Below are 23,242 nucleotides of genomic sequence, written 5' to 3'. Positions count from 1 at the left end.
CATGGGACTCACGTGAATGGGAAAAACGTTGCAAAGTGACATCTGCTGTGAAATCTGGGTTATCATGAGTGCCATAAGTGAAAACGGAAAAAGCGAAGTTTTGCGTGGAATTATTTCCCGACCATTTTGAACAGTGAAATGATTCCACGAAGATGACATAAGTCATTAAATTGATTAATTTGTGATCTAATGGTAAATATTAGATTTATTCTTCAGTAACGAAACGAATCAGAATTTGATCCGTGCCTCAAAGCGGTACAAGTTTCAACTTTTTGCCCGATGAAAAAAATGCACACTAGCTCATGAAATTTTCGATACCGAAAACATTTTTTTTTTTTGATGCCAAATTCTTAAAAATTCAGAAAGTGTCAAGATCTGGTGTTATCGAAAAAACAGAAAAAAATGACTTTCTGGGACTTAGAAATTTTTGAGCTGGGAAACAATCTCATTTCACTTGTCCTATTCTCAATTTCACTTCACTGTTAATCTCACTTCACAGAGGTAATTTTTGTCACTTCACTTGAGGTGGAATCGAGGATATGTCTCGAAAAGTGAAGAAGCGTGAAAAATATTTCACCGTGAAGTGACTCCCGTAATAAGCACCAGTGTGTCGAAAAAGTGAAAAAAAAAAACAATTTAGTATTATGTGCAAAATATGTTAAAAATGTAACAAAAATGTGTTGTAGTAAAACTTTGTCCAAAACGTATCGGAACTTTGTTGAACATTTGTCTAAATCACCTAAAAATCTGTCGAAAAGTTATTAGAGAAATGTGTCAAAAGTGTTGGCAAAAGTATGTCAAGAATGTGCAATTTTTTTTTTCGAAAGTGTGAAGCGGTAAAAATGTGTATAAAAGTGAAAAGTGTAAAAAAACTGAACTTAAAATTTTGTGAAGAATAATGTGTTGAAAGAGAAACAAAAACACTCAAAAATTGTGTCCAAAAACTAAGAATCTGTATAACGTTTCTAATCTTCAGAAGAGATAATGAAATCATGTTGGTTCAAAATTGGGACTAGAATCACTTAGAAATGCTTCGAAAAATATAAAACAGTCAGAAACTTGTAAAGATCCTAAATTGAGCTCAAAAACTCACTAAAAAAAGAATCAAATTGGGCATCGAATTACTGAAAACCGCTTGTAAATGCCGTTACAGAAAATTCTAATAAAAATCAAACACAAAGCGCTCTATAACAACTCTTAGAATTGCTGCAAAATGCTTTCAAAAGAAAATAAAGCTCATGGAACGAATTAATTTCCTACAATGCAATCTTACAGAGTGTAAGACCCGAACTATGTTTAAAATCGATGGAACTCGTTTTGAAATGTTAGAACATAATAAACTGAACCCTAACCAGGCTTAGAACCACAGAATAAGGCTTCTACGGTACAGAAAAAGCCAAAAAAGAAAGAAAGTCTCATTCAGAAACAACCAAGAGCGCTGAAAAAAAAACAATAATTTCAAATTAGGCTGAAAGCTTAGAACTGAAGAATACCTTCAAAACTCAACTTCATTATCAATTCCAGGTTTTAGATATTACCTGGTACATTACTATCTTTTGGATTTTTAACAGGAAGTGATTTTTCTTCTTCCATCCCTGAAAGCAGCAGGAATTTTGTACCCCAGAAACGACCCCCCTTCAGACGGCCGTGCCAATAAGGTATACAGAGCCTACTTCCCCCGCAGTGCCCTTCCATAATGACTGTCATCATCGTCAGCAGCCGAGCAGCGGTTGTCAGGTATTTATGGCTGCACCACGGGTGCTCCCCGCTGAATGGTCATCGAACATATCGACTCGGCAATACGGTAAAGATGCGAATGATAGTAACAGTATGACGTACGACGACGACGACGACGCCGCGGCCGGCCGGCTGCCATTCGGTACTGAGTGAATGCTTTATCATTACCGCTGCCACTGACTGTTATTGCAATATTGTAATTGCTTCCACTAACTTAATAATCCTCCTGTGCTCAGTTACCAGTCAGCTGGAGTACGGTACGGAAGGTGTTTTGCGATCCCGGCAGACTCCGCCTAGACCTAGAGGTAAGGTGAAAATATCGGCAAGTAAATAATCAGAACTTATTACATCATGCTTATCAGATGTCATAACGGTTTCAAATACGTATTTATCCGGATCTGTGGTCACAACATGTTACATGCGCGATTGAAGTCACCGATAACACCTATCAATGACCCAATTGAATATCTTTGATACTCTTTCGCAGTTTGCTGTACCCAGGAGAACATGTACAGAAAACGTTGCAAAGTGCATCATTAAAAGCAGTAAAAACATTCCCTTGCACTGGCAATTAAATCACACTACGGAAGCAGCATGGCGACGTTTCCGCTAAGGTCATCCGAGCACGTGCCGGAGAGCGCGGAAAAGCCCCGCGCGAGTGATGAGTTGAATGGCCAGGCAAAAACAAATCCGTCCAATAAAGAACAGCATCGGCATCCCAAACTGGGTACGGACTTCATCCCACCGGACGGCGGCTGGGGTTGGGTTATCGTACTAGCAGCTGGCTGTTCTAACGTAACTAAAACTAGTAATTGTGTTTTGACAGCCTAATAATCATATTATTTTAGCTGTGTACGTTCCCTGTGCTTCAGCAGTTCGGGATGCTGTTTCGCGATCGCATGAGCGATCTGGGGATCAGTTCCTCCGAAATTACGTCTTTCATCAACACGAATGCTGCGTTGATGTCCATTGTTGGTATGTACAGATCATGTCATCAAACAAAAATTATTCAGAACTGTCATTCTAGGTCTGATGAATGGTCCAATGTTCCGCAAGTTCACCTTCCGTCAGGTGGCATTCGGCGGAGCCTCCTTGGTATCCCTGGGTCTGCTGCTAACCTCAGTGTCGGACTCCTTCGTAACCTACATGCTAACTTTCTCGATCCTCTACGGTAAATTACCGATTCACGTAACTCAACTGATCCAACTGAGCAAGGTTTTGTCTTCTCGCAGGGGCTGGTATCGGTATAACGGCGTCCGCAAACTCGCTAGCACTGAACACGTACTTCAAGAAGAAACGCCGCCACGCAACGGGTTTCTCGTGGACCGCAACAGCCCTAGGTCCGATCGTGGCTCCACACATTATTACTTATTTGCTACCTCGTTACGGCGTCGATGGCACCGTACTTATCTTCGCCGGTATCGCAATGAACGCGATTGTGTGTTCGCTTCTGCTACAGCCGGTACACTGGCACGCAAAAGCGCTTCCTCCGGCAGACGCCGAAGCTCCCAAAACAGCCTTACCAGAACCACTTTGTCAGTTCTGTCAGTCTACCGGCCATCCACTGCGCAAGGATCGCAGTCTTCTCTCCAGTCAGTACCTGTATAATGCGGACGATGCCCACGTGACCGGTTACGAGATCATCGACCCGGGAACCCCAATGCTGGCACGAGCCAACGACGGACTATTCTCCGTGTATGGATCTCGAGCAACGCTCGACAACGCCAGTCGGATGCCATCATCTCGACCCTCCTACATCAACCTAGCTGCGGCAGGGGAAGCCGCGAAGCGGGAACATTTTCGGGAGGGAGCCGTCATGCACCGACGACGATCGAACACCTTCAGCCGCGAGAAAGAAGTCCTGAGGCTTGCGTCCCGCAAGCTGGAACAGATCGTTGATCACGAATCCGGTGAGCAGTGCACCTGCGAGCAAGAACGGCAAGAGTTACTCCAAAAAACCAATCTAATCGCAGAACTGGAACAACTACCAACCAAGTTGACGTTTCTGCAGAAGATCGCAATTTTCTTCGATCTAGATCTACTGCAAGATCTAGTCTACGTTAACATCATGGTCGGTATCACGCTGGCCAACTTTGCCGAGCTGAACTTCTCGGTGCTTACCCCGTTCGTGCTGGGAGACTTTGGGCTGGACAAGCAACAGATCGCTATGGCGATGTCCCTGCTGGGAGCGATGGATATTTGCTGTCGCTTCCTCATACCCTTCATCGCCGGCAAGATCGGCTGGGATAATCGAACTTTCTTTCTGTTCGGTGTTCTCAATATGGCATTGGGACGAATCGGTAGGTTGGAGAGCGTATTCGGGTAAAAAGTTACGTGTGACTGAAAGATTTTGTGTCCAGTTCTAGCTCACTTCCACAGCTACCCCGTCGTGCTGGCCGTCGCCTGTTGGATTGGTTTCAACAAAGGACTACGGACGGTGTTTATGGCGTTGGCCATACCGTCACATGTGCCGCTGGACAGGCTTCCGGGGGCCACCGGTATTCAGCTGCTCTTTTCGGGATTGTTTTCACTCATCGTTGGACCCGTGGTCGGTAAGTTGGACTTTTTTCTATAGTTTCGGTTATTTACTAGCTGTTGAAGTTTTGGAACTACGTGAAGCATTTGAAAAAGTTGTTTATTTTTCAAATAATTTTGCACCAAAATTGTGCGTGATACATAATGCAATGGGCATTGAAAAAGCATGCAATCGCTTGGAAACGGTTTGGCGGATAACTCCTTATACCGAAGTAAGCTGCTCCTGCGTTTGACATGTATCCTCATCGAGCGATTTTTCCAGTATAACCAGCATATATTAAATCACAATAATCGTTACAATTAAAATAAAAGTAGTGGTCCTAACGGTAAGCCTTGAGAAACAGTATGCACCCATGAAACAAAATTTCCAGTTCAGACACAGTTTTTATAGTTCATAGGTGTTATGACAACTTATCCCAAGTAACTAGAGCCACCCTAGCTTTACTTCGCGCTCTGGTGGTATTAAAATTTCAAAAAAGGCAACAGCTGGGTGCGAGTCGCTTTGCGCTTCGCCGATTTTTCGCGTCTGCGGCTGGTGAGTGGGCTGCCTAAATAACTTTTTTATGATCCTACTCGACTGTCAAAATAAACGACACGCTTTGCGTCACAAATCGTATGACTGCCAGCAATAAATTTGCACCAAGTTAACGGATTAAATGGACGGTGGAAAGCTTTTCAATTTCTTACAATTTTTGCAAATCAAAGCAGGATGATAACTATGGCGTACTGATAAACGGTGATGGCATAGTAGCAAAAGTTGCCCTATTCACCCTACCAGTGACTCTTCGTCGAAAATAAACATAAACAACCATACAATAATACTCACAGTCAGCAGCCGTTTTCTGCACGAAGGCACCAACACACAGCTGGCAGGCAAAACAGATGATTTTCCGACTTTATCAGACCTCACTGCCGTTGTAGCAGCAAGAGCCGTAACGATGGTTACGTTGATATACGCTGCACCCTAACGAGATTAAAGTTCATTGAAGCCTTTTCGAACAGCCACAGCCAGTTATGAGACAAAATCGAAGCGAGCGACGGGGAAAAAAATATGCCACTATCCTAGAGCACAGGAACATTCACAAATCACTGCCGGTCGATTCCGAATCCAAACTGAAAGAGAACCACAATAAAAACCACGAAAATTTTCCACTGATCTTTTATGTTCGCTTTTTGCATCCACTTTATGTGCACACACTAAACTCACTCACACACGGCTTATCCAACAAACCGACGAAAACGGACAGAACGAAACCCGACTGATCAAAATCATCAGCTGGCGGACTGGTTTTATGTACTTGTCTCGATACATACGAACAGCACACTGAACATGACTCCTTCCTGTCAAGTAATCTGGCACAACAGAAAAAAAAACTATTCCCTCCCACAGCCCACAGCAACAGTGGCAGACTGAATGCGCGCCGCCTGCACAGCCAAGTGCCCAGAGCGAGCATAAAGGAAAACATAATTGCATGATTACGCTCTCTCCTCCAGCTCTCGAAAACTCTTCGCATCGTATCACAAAATGATCAACAGTAAAGTAACAAAAACGCTACAAGTGAGGGAAAGAATCTGGTTTGAGTGTAGAATATTTAGTAGAATATTATATTAGTAGAATATTTACTTGCACGTGCACGTGCTGCTACACCCAAACTTTGCGCTTCTTTGTTTATTTTGCTGCTTCTTCCTCTCTAGGATGCAATTCGCAAAGCGAACGCGACGCTCGACGCCGCGACCAGTTGATCGCATCGACGTACCTCGCTCGCGGCTCTGTTGAGTCTATTTTCGCTCTTGCTATGCCGTTCGACTCTCATGCGCTTTTCGTTGCCATTGGCAACGCATAGTGGGTAAAAGTATACAGATGTTAAACTATCTAAATTGTAAAACGCTTAAAATGCTCTCGTATATCAAAAGCAATTAAAAAAATTCCAAATTAGGCTTTAAAATGTATAAAAACACTTCAAAAAAGTAAAAATTTAATAAAACTTTAAAACAGAAAAGACGGACAAAAATCGAACCAAATTATCCTTAATTTTACTTTGAAAGGTTTCTCTGGAAAGCTAGTTTTAAGTTAACTAAAAAGTCCCAAAGAATACACTGGGGTCTTTTTTTACGCGGTTGGTTGTACCGCGTTGAAAAAATCCGCGTATAAAAAAAACGCGTAATTTAAAAAAATCGCGTGAAAAACTCCATTCAATGATAAGATCCGATTAAAAATAATGGCGCGTAAGTAAATATAAACTTGAAAAATGATATAAAAATGGTAACGAAACAAACAAAATGAGTTTTTAGTGCTACTAAAATGAAAATTCGTTGAAGAACATGACAATAACTTATTTATAATAATTTTGCTACATGTTCAAGCTTTCGTTTCTTGAACGGAAGTAAATCGCAACGACCCTGACTCGTATCGTTGTACAATTATTAATGTATTTTTGTTCCTTCTTCCCGAATTAACGGAAATTGCCTATTTTGTGATAATAATAGCAAATTTATTAGAAATATGCATTATTTAGATTAATAAAACAGAATATCTTATTGTAATGAACCGATTACGATTGATTTTTACTATATTGGATTCACTTATACTAAACTTATTCAATACCGCGTAAAAATAATCTTCCAAATCGCGTAGAAAAAAATCCGCGTTATTTCAAGAAACCGCGTAAAAATAATTCGCGTTATTGTAAAAAATCGCGTATATATCGCGTAATACCAAAAAGGATTCAAATTTGAAAATCCCTCTAATCGCGCCCCAAAAACATTAAATGATCAACTGGAAGTATACTTCAAATTAGGTTGAAATGGCTAGAAAGCACTTCTAAAATATCGTAAAAGGAAATAACCCAAGCAACCAGAAGTTCGAATCTCACTTAACACTAGCATTGGCCAAAAATTGTAGAAGTATCGATACTTGAGTATCGATAATTTTTCCCTGGTGGTATCGATGCTTGGTCGATATCGAGGGAGGAGCATCGAAAGCAGCTGTATCGATACTCTGCCTGCTACTTGAAACAGGTCTATGAAAAATTACCATATCTTCTTGATCATTATTACTGAAAATCAGAGATGCCAGGTGATTTGAAAAATGTAAGCAACTATTCGAAAAACAGACAAAATTTGCTTGAAGTCTGAAAAAAATTTGTCTGTGATTTGAAAAATACGTTCACGCAGGCAAAAGTCTGCAAAAATTTTCACAGATGTTGAGAAAGTCTGCGTAAATATTAAGAAACTCTGACAAAAATCTGCAGAGACTCTGGAAAAAATATAATAATCTCTGAATCAATAAAAATCTGCACACCAACTCTAAAAATCTGCGTTTTGAAGACAAATCTGCATATTTTGTATCCCTGCGGTCAATAGACTAAGGTACCAGAATGGGACAGTGGTGACAGAATTATATGTCACACACACAAATCAATGCAATAGCATACGCGCGTCTGCGTCCTTATTTGAAATATAGGGCAGCACGATAATCCTGGGTTCTTATTCTTTATTGCCTGCCTTTTTGCAAAAACTCGGCGCTTACGATTTTGCTCTGCACAGACAGTATTACCAAATGCGGCAGCATTGAAAAACCGCCTTAGAAATGAGCGGGTATATTCAATCCTGTTGGTGTTTTGACGTTGGACTAACGTCTATATCGAAGTCAGGCACCTGAATTTGAAAATCTAGTAATTCAACCGGGGAAAACCAGGGAAAAGTGGTCAGGTTTTGAGCGCTTATATATCAGTCATTTATTTTCAGAATTTCGAGGTTTTGGCATCAACCGATCAGAAATTCTTTTACGGTTGAATTTATGTAACAAAAATAACCTATTGTTCGAGATACACTATTGAAAAATTGATAAATCTCATCGATTGTCTAAATCATACCGAGCAACCAATCACCACCTCTCTTCACAAGCACGGTCGACACTAACGGATACAACCTATCTGACTTTGTAAACAGTCTCACAGCTTTCAACCAATAACGAGCTCGCTTTCGGTAGCTGCAACAGGTGTTTCAACACCGTTTTAAAATGCTTCTTTTATCATTACCACTGAACAGATTTTTGGATTTTTTTGGATTTTTGCTTTGGGCTATACAATAGCCTGTGTCGTCTCATAGCAGTCATCAGTTAACAAGTAAAAGGCCACCAGGCCGGTCTTGTATAATCAGCAGCGGTGGCTGATTCCAGCGGCCAAACTGGGCTGCAGCAGAACCAGAGCGGTGGTATCAGACAGCAGCGGCGGAGGTAGTGGGAAGCTGCATTTCTTCATTCAGTTCGGTGCTCCTTCGATCTGAGTTGGACCCCACCAGCGGTAATCCAATTCAGATATCGTTGGGTGAAAACGTTGGGTGTGTGTGCAGTGTGCACATATAGCGTATGTGCATCTGTATTGCTATGACATTTGCGATGATAGGGATGGCGCTGTTGCGTGTGTATGGCTAGCTATAGCGTGTGTAAGACACTAGCATGTGTAGCATATTATGGCTATTGCGTGTATATCTTCAGCGTGTGTACGGATAGTTATAGCTTGTGTGTGGATAGCTGCTGCGTGTGTAATGATTAGTTATAGCGTATGTATGGATAGTAATAGCACATGGTTGGATAGCTTATGCGTGTGTATAGATAGTTGTATCGGATGTATGGAAAGGAATAGCGTGTGTATGGATAGCTATAGCTACAGCGTGTGTATGAATAGTTTTAACACGTGTTTAGATAGTTATAGCATGTGTGTGAATAACTATAGCGGGTGTTTATCGAAGATTATTATTGTCATTGAAAATATTAAAACGTCTTAACGAACACAGTTGTGAATTTTATTTTACAGCAGCGATTTTAACTTCTTCAGCCAGTTTTTATTCATCGAGGAAAAATTACTACCTATGAATGATCAACACTTATTTACTAGAAATTTGATTTAGATCAAAACGGGTTCTTTTGAGTATCATAAGTTATTGGTAAAAAGAGTTGCAAGTTTTCTCAATGAGCATTCATTAAATTTTCGTTTTTGTTTCTCGGTGCGCGGTTTTGATTTTGTTTCTCGCACACAGAGAAAGAAACAAACTTGTCACTATCGTGAAAAATAACAAAACAATTAGAAATGCTCTAAATCACAACTGAAGAAGTTAAGATATTTTCCTGTCACTCGCCCAAACCTTGATAACAACTACCGAAAAACGTGTGATTGAGCTCTTGCTATATTGAGTTATTGAACCAAACGTTTTTTTTTTTCAAATACATGAAGTTATATGCTGGGCTGGAACTAACCTAGCTTGAGTTTTATCGATTAAATGTCAAACAATTTTCAAATTTAAAATTTTCGGTTGAATCGTTCTGGGCTCCAATTTCAGATAGTTTCGTAAAGTTTGCTTTTTGCGTAGATAGGAAAATTTTACCAATTCGCTCGATTAAATGATTGTCTTGGTAGTGCAGCAAACAAAGGGTTGATTCGAATATGTATGAAATGACAGCGATTAAATAAAAGATATCCATTCTTTTGGTATATATTATTATTTATAACGTTTTACCGTCTCAGCATCCAGAAATGCACTGTTAGATAAAATTGCAGCAAATACTAGAGTTGCAATTCTCTCTATTATTTGTTTTAATGGAATATAAGAATACCGTAGTCCAACGTCATGCGGTCGTGTCTTGAATACCACCCTCCTACTTTTTTACAAAAAGAGCACAAACCAAATTTCTGCACTGTTTGTAGAAGACTTTAACGCGATGGATCATATCCGCGCACCCCTACAAGGCTTTTCCGTTAGACAATTTGTAGCAATCAAGAATATTTACCGATTTTATAGTTTCTCTTCAGTATCGAAAAAATATCGGGGTGAAAGTATCGATCCAGCTCGATATCGAAGTCGCTTGCATCGATAAAAAATAGCGATATTTAGGGCCCAAGGTATCGATACCGTAAGTATCGATACGATATCGGCCAATGCTACTTAACACACGAACTTAGAAGTTCACATAAGGTTTAGATTTGGTTCCGTGCAACTTGCTTGCTGAACAAAAGGACACATTACTGACAAACCGAACTTCATTCTAAATAAAGTACCGTCAACACTTGAAAGCAACTTGAAAGTTCATGAGAAGCTGCTTGTTTCCCTTTAATGGAACCTTAAAGTCCACATAAAGTCCACACGTGAACTTCATAACCTCCGGAAATTAAAGTTCGGTTAGCATTTTATCCGTACTTTTAATCAGCACGAAAGTTCAGTAGAAGCTGCTTACTACTCTTCATTAGCACCTTAAAGTACACATGAAGTTCACACGTGAAAGTTCAGGATAAGCTGCTTGTTCCTCTTCATTGAAACCTTGAAGTTCACATAAGGTTTACACGTGAACCCCAAAGCCGCCGGAAATTGAAGTTCGGTTAGCACTCTATCCGTACTTTTAATCAGCACGAAAGTTCAGGAGAAGTCTATGTCGTACTTCATTTCCACTTTAAAGTTCATGTAAAGTTCCGACTCGGTTTGGGCGAAAGTGAAGTTTGCTCCAGGATTAATGATGAAAAATGAGTTTTTCAAAAATAATAAAGAAAAGTGGTTTATTTTATTATCTTCGGATTTTTTTTCATCTAAATAAACGGCAAAAGGAAAACAAAGCTATATTTCCAATAGGTAATATTAGGAAGTTTAAAGGCTTTCTTTCTTTTGTTACCTTACAGGAAATCAATTATGAATTCAGATTCCAGGAATGTGCAGATCAACAGAAAAAAATAAAGCGGGTGTAAGCTGTGAATTCCCGTTGGACACTTGTTTGCACGTGATGCTTTTATTCTTGAGCATTTTGTCCAAGTCTTGGGTGTTTTTTTACGTTCGGCCGGTTCTGGAGGTCCGAATCCATTTCTCGGACACCACCGAGAGTTTTCGACTACGACAAACAGCATATCTATTAATCTGAAAAGTTTTTATCGATCTTGATCATTTATCATATTTTGTATATACTGCTTATCAGAATAAATTTTCAATAAACGTTTGAAAGGAAAATATTGCGTACACAACCTTTTTCAATTACATTACCAACAAACTGCAGTAAAATCAAAACAAACTAGAGAACTGTCAGATCAAAGTTCACATTGCGTTCCGCGTGTACTTTTTCTGAACTTGAAAGTTCAGAAAAAGTGCGGCGTCAGCCTTCTCTGAACTTCTTAGTTCGCATGAGGTTCCGCCTGTATTTTATCTGAACTTTCAAGCTGGAAGAGAGACCCGGTATGTTCCTGGTTATGAACGTGTAGGTAACTAAGAGAAATCAGCATATCAAGTAAAATAGATGCTGATCTCATATAGCGGAAACGGAGCAGTGGTATGAATCTAGGCTTCAAAGCGGGAGGACTCGAGTTCTCGAAGCTTGGTGTTAGTAAGTTGCAAAAAAATATGAAATTTAATAATAAATGGAGCCAGGCAATAATTATACTTCTGATCTAGATATCTTCAGAAAATGATTATCATGGGATTATACCAACACGAATAATGAGTGGAGGGAATTAAAAAATTGCAAATTGATTTTTATTTTAAGTTTTTTGAAGTTTTCTTTTCAAGCTGGATAGCGCTCTGTTCAGCGACCTATCGGAACTTGATGTGAACTTTCTAGTTCGGTTTAGAAGCTGCTTTGCATGCTACTCGTAGTTTATTCAACAAATGCGAACTTGAAAGTACGGTTAATTACTTAAAAATTGAGCTGAATAGAATTCTATTCATGATCGTTAGATTGGCTGATTAGTCTATGAATTCTATTTTTATCCGAACTTTTGGTTACTTGGGAAGTGATCGTGAGCTAAGTTTTATATAGTCGAATATTACACCCAAAGACCAAAAGAGGAAAACTTGGATAATTATTGACGAATGGATGAAATCGTACCGGACACCAAAAAAGACCAAAGAAGAAAATGGTCGATCAATAAATAAGTACAAAATAGGTCAAAACGTTTGAGAAGAACTCTGAAGAAAGTGAAAGGAAAGTAACTACAAACTTATGGGATATTTGAAAATAAGGCAAAAAAAAACAAAATAATTCAAAATCTAGTTCAAAAAGACCAGGAAAGCCATAAATGAAAGGAATGCTAACTTAACTGAACTGCGAACAGTGATTAAAACACATTGAGGAAAAAAAACACAAATTCTAAAAACGCATCAGAGAGTAAGAAAAAATCAAAGCAATTATATATTTTGAGTAAACCTAAATTTTGTCCATAAAATTCGAAATTATCTTTAATAGACCGTTAAGATCAGAAATGAAAACTAAAACAAGAGGTAAAACTTACATATAATTTGCAAATGAAAGTCATTTGTTATTTCAAAAGTATTGTCACGTTCGGTGGAGAACCTGCATCAACATAAAACTTGCAATCAAACCCTCGAACATGTTGCACTAAAATCAAAATTTCTCGAAAACTAAAGCAGATAGAGACAATAAGGACAAACTGTAGAGCAGTTAAAAATATTCAATTCGAGCCGAAAAACAATAATGTTAACCACGTTTTTTGCGAGAAAACATCGAAGTACGTTCAAAAAAGTACTACTTTAGAACGTCCTTGCTTCCAAAATGTTATTTTGTATCTTCATTTAAACATGTAAAAGCTGTATCTAGTGGCAATTTTCTCAGCCTTTAAATTGAAACAATGTTAGAGCAACTTGAAGAAAGAATAACCATTTCTATTTCGATTTTGTCACGTTGTTTCAAAAGAGTTCTTAATCAAGAATAGTGTAAGTTTAATTATGAAAAGAGCTTTGAAACATATTGAATTGAAACATATTGAATTTGAATTTGTGCCTTGTGCCTTGTGTCTTTATTGCATGTTTTAACGGGTGACAACTAAGAATTTGGATTTTTTTTCTACTGTTGCCGAAGCAAGATGGATGAACCTAAAGAAAACCTGATATATTTTCCATGAGAATATATTCATTTTGAACGAGAAAAAAATATTGAAAAGAGAGATGAATGTCTCTTGATTCTACCAATCAACTATTTGCAATTTGTTGATCTACAGTTATTTTTGCTCCGGAGGAATTTAAAACCTCGAAGAAATTTTCGATAATCGATAACTGAGGTAAATTCGTTGGGTTGCGTATTGGGAGTACAAATGAAGTCGAGTGGTTGTTTTGGAGGAAATGGAATTAAAATTTTGTACAATCATTCGTTAATTGATACCCAAACCAGAAGGCTTGAAGGCTAGAAAAAAAGGGAAAAAGTCTTATTCTATCCACTACTCTGGTCAAACTTCCACTACTTGCCTTGCGGATTTCTGATGAGGTTTGAAATTTGAAAAACGTGCAAAAAGTGTCCGTTGTGTTGTGCTAAAATTAAAAAAAAAGAACTTATATGAGACTAATTCACGACATATTACTAGTCGTTGTTGTGCTACGGTTATTTCTGCGGCTGAAAACATCAATTGACATAAGTTATTACAACAACATTGCAGCGCATGCACAAACATGTCGCTCCCTTCTACAACCATTCACCGCATAAAGTCATCCAAACAAATCTTCGATACGTTTCCGCATCGTTATCGCAAAAATTGAAATACTACAAGGTATACAGCCCTAGCGTTGTATGAAATGGTGACGTGGGACTAAACACTGTAATTAGGGGATTTTTTGTTACAAAATATACAGAGTCTGCAGACAGAATCAATGTTTTGCTCAGCGGCTGTACGTATTTTTATTTTCAATTTTTGAAATATATTCAACAACACTCGAAAGAACATCGTTTATATCTGACGATATTATGCCTGTAGTATTTTTTTTGTGCAAACAACATGTATTTGACAAGGCACAAGCATATCGTGCTTGTTGAAGAAGAACCAAGAATTTCTCGTAATGCGTCAAAGTCAGAATTAACTCTATATCCTCAAAAACCAAATCCAATAATGAATGGTTTGGCTTATTTAACTTTGATTAAATCAAATCTATAATATGGATCTTACTTTTCAAATAATATGGAAGCCCTTACAAAGGTTTATTAATTGGCAAACATAAGAAGATTTTTTAATCAACATTATTAACAAGTTCCAGCAATCCATAATTACATTTTTGTTTTTTGCTTGACTTTTTTTTTCATTTGCCTACAACTACATTTGCTGTATTACGAAGACAGTTAATATACGTTTACTATGGTAGAGCTTAGAATAATAATATATCATCTAACAATTTTGAAATGTAAAAAGAGATTCTGAATGAATCTAAGTAAATAAACAAAAAATTCCCTCTTCTATAAATGTATATATTTAGGAATTTACTCTTTCGATACTATCCGGTCTTAATTATTTAGTGAATATCGAAGATAAAATCAAATAAAGATTCGTTGCAAAAATTTACAATTCTTGTTGAGTAATTTATGGTAATCATATTTATGAGATAAACTTTCAATCACCATCCACCATCAATTTTTTCCTTAACGGCAACTCAAGCATCACATAACATGCAACTTTTAACTGTTGCATAAGCCATATTTCACGTGGACTAGTTTTTGGTGATTTTGGATCCTCTTTCCTCTCCATGGACAATCGTTCATACATATTCTAAAAATTTTATAAGAATCTTTGACATTCGCCAACATAAACTGTTGAATGTGAATAGCCCCTAAATTGCTTCTTATATTTATAAACTATAATAAATTGGCGAATGGTTGGACACGTGTCACTTGAGATCCTATTGTGGTCATTCACCTCTGTCCAGCAACTCCTATCTCAACCTCCACGTGGTGCCGACCGGGATACGAGTAACCTTAGCGGAGTTCGGGTAACCAACCTCCGGTGGAAACTTTGGTCGTATGCTGACTGGGAAGGGGGAACGTACGCGGCTGTTTCCCCATGTTAGGGGCGGCGTACAACAGCGTCTGATCCGGAGCGGGCGGCTGAATCATGAAACGCGGTGTCTCGCCAGCTATATCAAAGACGGCAGCCCCGTCGCGAGACTAGGTATCGCAGCCCTAGTAAGGCAGCATACCGAATATCAAATACTACGAACAATCCTGATATAAATACGGAACGGAATAAACGGCATGGACTTAGGCGAACGAAAAAGGACAACGATTATTGGAAACTCGGTACTTGGATTGTAAGGACTAGAGAGCTGCGGAAGGTGAATGTGGAGGTTGCAGCTATCCAAGAGGTGACCAAAATCAGGAGAACGCGAATTCCGAGCAGTAGATCATATGCGGACACTTCATTTAAGTACCACATCTACTATAGCGGCGGCGTGAATGCAGAAAGAGGAGTCGGTTTCGTGCTAATTGGAAAACAGATGAAGCGTGTCATTAGATGGAGGCCGATCAGTGACCATATATGCGTGTTGAGAATTAAGGGCAAATTCTTCAACTACAGCCTAATAAATGTGTACGCACCGACCAACGAGAAACCCGATGACGAAAAGGAGGAGTTCTATGAGCTCCTGGAAAAGACATACAATGAGTGCTCAGGACACGATATAAAGATTGTCATCGGAAATGCAAGTGCACAGGTCGGGCAGGAAGACTTCTTCCGCCCCGTAACTGGTAGGGAAAGCTTCCACTCTACCACGAACGACAATGGCCTGAGGCTTGTTAATTTCGCTGCAGCTAGGGGGAGGGCTATCTGTAGCACTTATTTTGCACCCCGGAACATACGTAAGTACACCTGGATGCACCCGAATGGAGAGCTTTGCTCTTAAATTGACCACGTTCTGATTGATGGACGGCACTTTTCAGACGTTACAGACGTGAGGTCGTTCAGAGGAACGAACGTTGACTCGGATCACTTTCTCATAGTAGCCAAAATCCGCGCCTGGCTGTCCAACGATTCAAAATCCAAGGCAACGAGGAGGATGCAGTTGAACATCCAGCGGCTATCAACTGAAGGAGTGGCTGCAGAGTACTCGCAGAAGGTTGATGAACGGATTGAGGAAAGAGTTGAAGGGAACCTGAATGAACAGTGGAGACACATCCACAGTTCGATCAGCACTACAGCGTGAGAAGTGTTGGGTACAACTGCGGCAGCTGCGTCCAATGAGTGGTTTGACGCTGAGTGCCAGCGAGTAACGGAGGAGAAGAACCGCGCAAGGGGTCACATGTTGACTACGGCTGTGACTCGATGCTAGAGCCTCTGAAAAGAGACACCATCGCCGGAAGAAATGACAGCATTGGGAGCGTATTCTTGCGGAGGCGGAAGATTGCTTCTCCAGGCACGATGTGAGGAGCTTCTACAAGAAGGTCAACGGAATCAGGAGTCGAAACGTGTCAGCCCCTGGCATGTGCAATGATAAGGAGGGGAAGCTGATAACCGATAAAACAGAGTTGGCCAGGCGTTGGAAGGAACACTTCGGTGTGCTGTTGAACGGTGAGGGAAACAGTGGAGTCGAAATGAGCAGGATGACTATTGAGAATGATGGTCAAGCTGTAGATCCACCATCCATGGACGAGGTGAAGAAAGCAGTGAAAGAGCTGAGAAACTGCAAGGCAGCCGTGAAGGACGGCATTCCCGCCGAACTCTTCAGAGTCGGGAGAGAACAGCCGTATCGTGCCATCCATCGGTTTATGCTGAGAGTGTGGTCTGATGAAGAATTGCCCTCGGACTAGTTGGAGGGTCTCATATGCCCCATCTACAAAAAAGGTCATCGCCTGGACTGTAGCAATTATTGGGGCATAACTCTTCTCAATACCGTGTACAAAATTCTCTCCCGCATCCTGTTCCACAGACTGAGGCCGTTTCAGGAGACCTTTGTTGGCGAGTACCAATGTGGTTTTCGACGGGGACGCTCCACGACGGACCAAATGTTTACCTTGCGACAAATCCTCGATAAATTTCGAGAATACAACTTGCAGACGCACCATCTGTTCATAGACTTCAGGGCAGCGTACGATTCAGTCAAGAGAAATGAGTTATGGCAGATTATGATTGAACATGGCTTCCCAATAAAGCTGATTAGGCTGATATGTGCCACCCTTGAAGGTTCTACATCGAGCGTCAGGATAGCCGGTGAGATATCGGACTCGTTCGTGACGTTAGATGGTTTAAAGCAGGGTGACGGGCTGTCGAACTTATTGTTCAACATCGCATTGGAAGGTGCTATACGGAGGGCTGGTGTGCAGAGAAGCGGCACCATCATTACGAAGTCGCACATGCTTCTCGGTTTTGCGGACGATATCGACATCATTGGTATCAACCGTAGAGCTGTGGAAGAGGCCTTCGGGCCTCTCAGGAGGGAAGCTGCGAGATTAGGGCTTGTCATAAACTCTGTTACGTAACGTAATTACGTAACCAACTAAGGTCTCGCAGTCTGCGAATCCGTACTAAACTTGCACTCTATAAAACACTGATTCTCCCGGTGGCTCTCTACGGCCATGAATCATGAACGCTGAAAGAGGCTGATCGGCGAGCTCTTGGTGTTTTTGAGCGTAGGATTTTGCGTTCAATCCTTGGTGGCAAACTTAAAAATTGTGTTCGGCGCAGACGCATGAACCATGAAGTGTACCAGGCATACAAATCTGCGGATATAGTCAAGCGGATAAAACACGGCAGGCTTCAGTGGGCGGGGCATGTAGGGAGAATGCCGGATGAGCGTCAAGCGAAGGCTATATTTAACAGGAATCCCGATAGAGGCCGTCGACTTCGAGGTAGGCCCCGCACTCGTTGGATGGGTGCTGTCGGCGAGGATGCACGCGAAATAGGTGTTAGGGGCGGTTGGAGGATAGCAGCCCACGACTGAGAGACATGGCGACGTATTCTGGATTCGGCACTGGATCGATAATCGGTCTGTCGCCTTAAAAGTAAAAGTAAAGTAAAGTAGTATTCATAAACTAATTTAAGTCGTTATATATTGTTCAAATTTGTTAAATCAGCATAGTTTCACTCCAAATTCATCAGAACAATGGAGTGATCAAAATCACCCCGGAATAATGATTTATGAAAACAAATTAGAGCATATTTAGAAACAGCAGAATTGTTAACAAACTTTTAAAGTAGTGACTGGATCTTACCCAACGCATGCCTGTACTAATTTTGAAAATATCAAACAGTTTTGTATTCAGTATATTCTTAAAATATTTAAGATATATTCAAAAAAGTGATCCAAGTTATCCCAGTTTACGGTATCTCAAACATATCTCCAACTTGTAAAAGACTGAACTGCCAGAAAACTATATAATCAAAATTCAGTCAAAATGCCGAAAAATTGCAGAGAAACACCTCTAAAACTAAAAAAACACACAGAAAAGAAATATCTCAAACAAGTATCTAATAACTTACTATAAACCAGAAAATATATCAAACTCAAGAGAAACTATATCAAACTTTGTTTAAAATGCATAAAAACTTTCGTACATGTTACTTGAAACATCTGAAAAGGCTTCAATATGCTTGATAGAACAAAAAATAAATTCCGAATCCAGCACAAAATAGTTGAAAAATACTCTCTGAAGAAAGGGAAAGGGAAACTATGGAATTAATGATTTCAAACGCATTAATAAAACAGAAAAGATGAATAAAGACAAGTAAAAATTCCCCCTGAAAAAAAAAAACAGATGAAGTAAACTATTCCGAATTAACTAAAAATGCTTGAGAACGCTCCTGGAATCCAGAAAAAAAAACACAAAAATAAAAAATGATTTTAAATTTGGTTCAAAGTAATAAAATAATTAGAAAAGGGTAAGAAAGGAAATGATTTAAGTTCAGACTAAGAACAAGTTGAAGAACAAAAATGAGAAAAACATAAATTAATTCCGAATTAAGCTGAAGTTTAGCTGAAGTTCAAATTTGAAATCAGTTTTGTTTTTAATCTCACAGCATAGCTAAACATACATCAAAGAGTTAGAAGTAAGTTAATGAAGAACACGAAGAAAAAGGTACGCAATGTGAGTAACTTTACGAAGATTTTTAACTATTGTATGTGTGACTATGGATTGCTGCGATATTTTCAATGAATTTTCAAAGTTTTCATCGAAGAAAAATGTCGCAAAGAAGAAAAAACTGAATTAAAAGCATTATTGGATTTGTTCTCTTAAATTCCGGCAGAAATTATAACCTTTTTCAACTGCCGAGATCCTTGTGACTCAATCAAATTTGATACATGTTTTTCGTAACTTTAGATACGAAGACTTTCAAACCGATACTTTTCTCCATTCTACCACTTTCATACATTTTTTGTTCCTTTTTCCACTGATAAACTTTTTAAATTTATAATTGTTAATTTTCAGTCACACTAATTTTCAATATAGGTTCCCGCATAACCATAAAACGTGCTTGATAACTTATTCGAGATGTATAGTCCTGACTGTGTAGGATTATCATCCGTTTATAGTTCCTGTTTATTAGGGTTTCAACTCCCTCATACATTTTGATATTTTCAAAAGTTGCTCTTGTTCATCCCATTTTATCCTTACAGGTTTAAATCCGCTAAGACTAATGTTATATCTTCATAGCATTTTGTTGTATGTACTCCAAATTTGAAATAAGCGTTTTATTGAATCATTTGCTGAAAAGAGTAAAAGCTTTCTGATTAACTCTTGTATTATTCTATGGCTGTTAAATCCTCCAGAAAAGCATAGGAAGGAAGAGAGGAAACGAAACATAAATTTCATTTCATCAATTTTAGCAGAAAAAAGGAAATTTAGAGATTCTCGAGCTAAAAACATATTTAAAAAGACAAAAAAATACCACTAACACTCATCTAATGATAGTTTATTTCTTAATCCCATTTGATTACGGCTAATGAAACGAAATTGCGTCTAAATTCCCTTGAGAAAATAACCAAAATATAATTCATTTTTTAAAATCATATCGAACCTAGTCGAGGATTAACTTTTCTCACAGTTTAGTTCAACCTTGGGTGTTGGTTCAAACGCCTATTATTTAATTATCATCAATTTGTTGTTCTCCTGTAAAACTTATATTTCAACTTTTATCCAAATTTTTAGTTTACATGTTTTCAAAAATTTGTTCTAGCCCCACGAGTGCAAAAATACACCATTAAACGGTAGTTTGATGGAAGTAAACAAAACATGACACATGAACACACATGAACACCACCTTACAAGTCATATTGTTGCTATTTGTGTTGTCTTTTTAGTAAACAAGTTGAACTTGACTCCGTAAACTCAGTACCCCAAAAGTATTCTATTTACCGATAACCTTTCAAAAATGCTTATCACCGCTACTGTTATCAACAAAGGAAAAAAACATAACCAATATTCTTCTTCCCAACGACCGTGCTGCCGTCTTTTCACTCTTCTATTCAAGGGGCTCGTTGGTCTAGGGGTATGATTTTCGCTTAGGGTGCGAGAGGTCCCGGGTTCAAATCCCGGACGAGCCCACATGAAACTTTTTTATTGTATTAACAGCTTTCTTTTACCATTTTCCCCAGGTTTTATTCGAGATCAAACGAACTACACGGTCACCCTGCACTGTCTGAACATCGCAACCTACGTGACTGCCCTGTGCTGGGGACTGGAGATGTTCATCCTAACACCCAGGCAACCGACGGCTGTCATCAAATAGTATTCCACGGAAAAGTATCTTTTGCAGTAATAAAATGTCAAACTTTATTGATCAATCACTTCCGAAAAGGAATCCTCGCAGCAAAATGCTAATAACGATAATGATCTGGCTTGTACGGTCCCTCGACCGGTATATTAAGATACTCCGACTGCCTCGCAGTCAGCTTGGTCAGCTTCACTCCCAGTTTATCCAAATGCAACGCGGCGACCTCTTCGTCCAGCTTTTTCGGCAGCACGTAAACTCCAATTTTGTACTGTTCCGGTTTGGTCCACAGTTCGATCTGAGCCAGCGTTTGATTGGTGAAAGAATTGGACATCACGAAGCTGGAATGACCAGTGGCACAACCCAGATTGACAAGCCGTCCCTCAGCGAGCAAAATTACATGATTTCCCGTAGGCAGCAGAAAACGATCAACCTGAGGCTTAATGTTGACCTTCTCTTTGGCGTTCTTCTCCAGCCAAGGCACATTGACCTCGCAGTCGAAATGTCCGATATTACACACAATCGAATCATCCTTCATGTTCAGGAAATGCTCTCCCATAATGATATCAGTGCAGCCGGTGGTGGTCACAAAAATTTGAGCCTCCTTACTGGCCTCCTCCATTGTGGTCACCTCGAAACCTTCCATCGCTGCCTGCAGCGCATTAATGGGATCAATTTCCGTAACCAACACCCGTCCACCGGATCCTCTCAAGGCTTGTGCGCATCCCTTACCGACATCACCGTATCCAGCAACGACGCACACCTTTCCGGCTATCATCACATCCGTAGCGCGCTTGATTCCGTCTAACAGCGACTCCCGGCAGCCGTACAAATTATCAAACTTGCTCTTGGTGACAGAATCATTAACATTGATTGCCGGCATGCCCAGCTTTCCGTCCTTCAGCATCTTGTACAGATTGTGCACCCCCGTGGTGGTCTCCTCGCTGACACCCCGAATTCCCGCCAAATACTGCGGATATTCGCTATGCACCAGATTGGTCAAATCACCCCCATCATCCAGAATCATGTTTAGCGGTTGCCCGTCCGCAAACACCAACGTTTGCCGAATACACCACAGATACTCCTCATCAGTTTCACCCTTCCACGCGTACACCGGAACTCCGGTCTTGGCGATGGCTGCCGCCGCGTGGTCCTGGGTACTAAAGATGTTACAACTACTCCATTGAACCTGAACAAAAGAAAAAATATAACATCACTAAACAGCACCAATTCCAACCCCCCTGCCACTAGGCGACCCGAAAGGTCACGGTTATCAGTGAATTCTTATCAACATTGTTTTCCCCTTTTGCGCGTGGCTTAAAATTACCCAAAATTGCGCAATTGCTTACCTCCGCTCCCAGCTCGACCAGCGTTTCGATCAGAACTGCCGTCTGGATGGTCATATGCAGACATCCGGCAATTCGGGCCCCCTTCAGCACTTTCTGCGGACCGTACTTCTGTCGGCACGCCATCAGGCCCGGCATTTCATTTTCCGCCAGCATGATTTCCTTACGGCCAAACTCGGCCAGGCTAATGTCGGCTGGTAGTGGAATTGTTGAACATTATGATTAGCGAAGGAAAGTAAAAGGGAAACAATTCTAAAAATAACTTACCAATTTTATACGGAAGCTTCGACATTTTTGCTGGTTTCTGATCACACGAGAGACGAGCCGGAATAGACTAAAACGCTTCGGATGCTGGGCAAGAACTGATTGATTACGGATGATCCCAGCTTAAGAGCGTTAAGGCGGAGGTTCAAATCGGAAGCCGGTTATCTGTGTAGAATCGGCACGTTGAGTTTGCACACCGCGATGCTAAAACGTGCGTACGAATTAAAGGGAGTGACAGCTGAGACTGACAGCCGCGCTTCGGTCGGCAGAAGAAGAATTTACAGTTTTTGACAGCATGCTCGAGTACTAAAGGATGGAAATTCAGCCGCGAATGAACTTTTAGAACAACGGGGATGGTGTTCCGGGAAACACATAGCATGTAAAACCGTGAATTTACACAAACGATATGATTAAAAACTTACAAAACAAGAGAAAATTTGTCATATAATCCATTTTCGGAGCAAAAAAGCCATCTTGCATAGTACAAAGCAACGAATACTAGTTAAAGTTTTCATATAAAGTTACAGAAATAAAAGAAATTTATCCTTTTAAAGACCAAAAATGAAAATTCAAATAAGTCTTTTTGTTCGAAAGGAATAACTGTTTATATATATATATATATATATATATATATATATATATATATATATATATATATATATATATATATATATATATATATATATATATATATATATATATATATATATATATATATATATATATATATATATATATATATATATATATATATATATAAATATATATATATATATATATATATATATATATATATATATATATATATATATTATATATATTATATATTATATATATATATATATATATTATATATTATATATATATACATTATATATATTATATATATATATATATATATATATATAT

General features: G+C 39.4%; 3 protein-coding genes and 1 non-coding gene across 6 annotated transcripts in view; 2 read left to right on the top strand and 2 right to left on the bottom strand.

Moving 5' to 3' along the window:
* Window positions 1-5,683, bottom strand: part of LOC129718981 (uncharacterized) — an 82,697-nt gene extending 77,014 nt beyond the window's left edge. Inside the window, exons 1-2 of one of the 3 annotated variants that reach the window (XM_055670301.1) lie at window positions 5,587-5,683; window positions 5,099-5,385 (exon numbers count right to left, since the gene is read on the bottom strand). The gene's annotated coding sequence lies outside the window, so the exon portion shown is untranslated. Of the gene's footprint in view, window positions 1-5,098; window positions 5,386-5,479 lie in introns of all 3 variants that reach the window. The other 2 variants (XM_055670293.1, XM_055670287.1) reach the window with 2 other exon arrangements.
* Window positions 1,847-20,788, top strand: LOC129718974 (uncharacterized). The gene is made up of 7 exons (XM_055670265.1): window positions 1,847-2,042; window positions 2,225-2,532; window positions 2,586-2,712; window positions 2,765-2,908; window positions 2,970-4,037; window positions 4,098-4,289; window positions 20,608-20,788. Exons 2-7 carry the CDS (start codon window positions 2,332-2,334, stop codon window positions 20,739-20,741), a joined length of 1,866 nt encoding a protein of 621 aa, XP_055526240.1. The 5' UTR covers window positions 1,847-2,042; window positions 2,225-2,331; the 3' UTR covers window positions 20,742-20,788.
* On the top strand, window positions 20,485-20,556 carry Trnap-agg (transfer RNA proline (anticodon AGG)). The gene has a single exon. It is a non-coding gene; the product is annotated as a tRNA-Pro (tRNA).
* Window positions 20,761-22,588, bottom strand: LOC129719005 (adenosylhomocysteinase). Its single transcript, XM_055670311.1, has 3 exons — window positions 22,337-22,588; window positions 22,073-22,263; window positions 20,761-21,912 (listed from the first exon to the last, which is right to left on the bottom strand). The coding sequence occupies exons 1-3, from the start codon at window positions 22,359-22,361 to the stop codon at window positions 20,830-20,832; spliced, it is 1,299 nt and encodes a 432-aa protein (XP_055526286.1). The 5' UTR covers window positions 22,362-22,588; the 3' UTR covers window positions 20,761-20,829.
* Window positions 22,589-23,242: the final 654 nt, after the last annotated feature.

This window comes from Wyeomyia smithii, chromosome 1 (genome assembly GCF_029784165.1).
Source record: "Wyeomyia smithii strain HCP4-BCI-WySm-NY-G18 chromosome 1, ASM2978416v1, whole genome shotgun sequence".
In the NCBI taxonomy this organism is placed as follows: Eukaryota; Metazoa; Arthropoda; class Insecta; order Diptera; family Culicidae; genus Wyeomyia; species Wyeomyia smithii.
The sequence above is the reverse complement of the archived record's forward strand: the minus strand, read 5'-3'. Positions and strand labels throughout refer to the sequence as shown.

Coding starts and splice junctions, on each gene's coding strand:
- LOC129718974 (XM_055670265.1), top strand. CDS start 2,332: ATGGCGACGTTTCCGCTAAGGTCATCCGAGCACGTGCCGGAGAGCGCG. Junction 2,909..2,969: donor AACTTTCTCGATCCTCTACG/GTAAATTACCGA, acceptor GTCTTCTCGCAG/GGGCTGGTATCGGTATAACG. Junction 4,038..4,097: donor TATGGCATTGGGACGAATCG/GTAGGTTGGAGA, acceptor TTTTGTGTCCAG/TTCTAGCTCACTTCCACAGC.
- LOC129719005 (XM_055670311.1), bottom strand. CDS start 22,361: ATGTCGAAGCTTCCGTATAAAATTG. Junction 22,264..22,336: donor GAAGCTTCCGTATAAAATTG/GTAAGTTATTTT, acceptor TTCCACTACCAG/CCGACATTAGCCTGGCCGAG. Junction 21,913..22,072: donor TGGTCGAGCTGGGAGCGGAG/GTAAGCAATTGC, acceptor TCTTTTGTTCAG/GTTCAATGGAGTAGTTGTAA.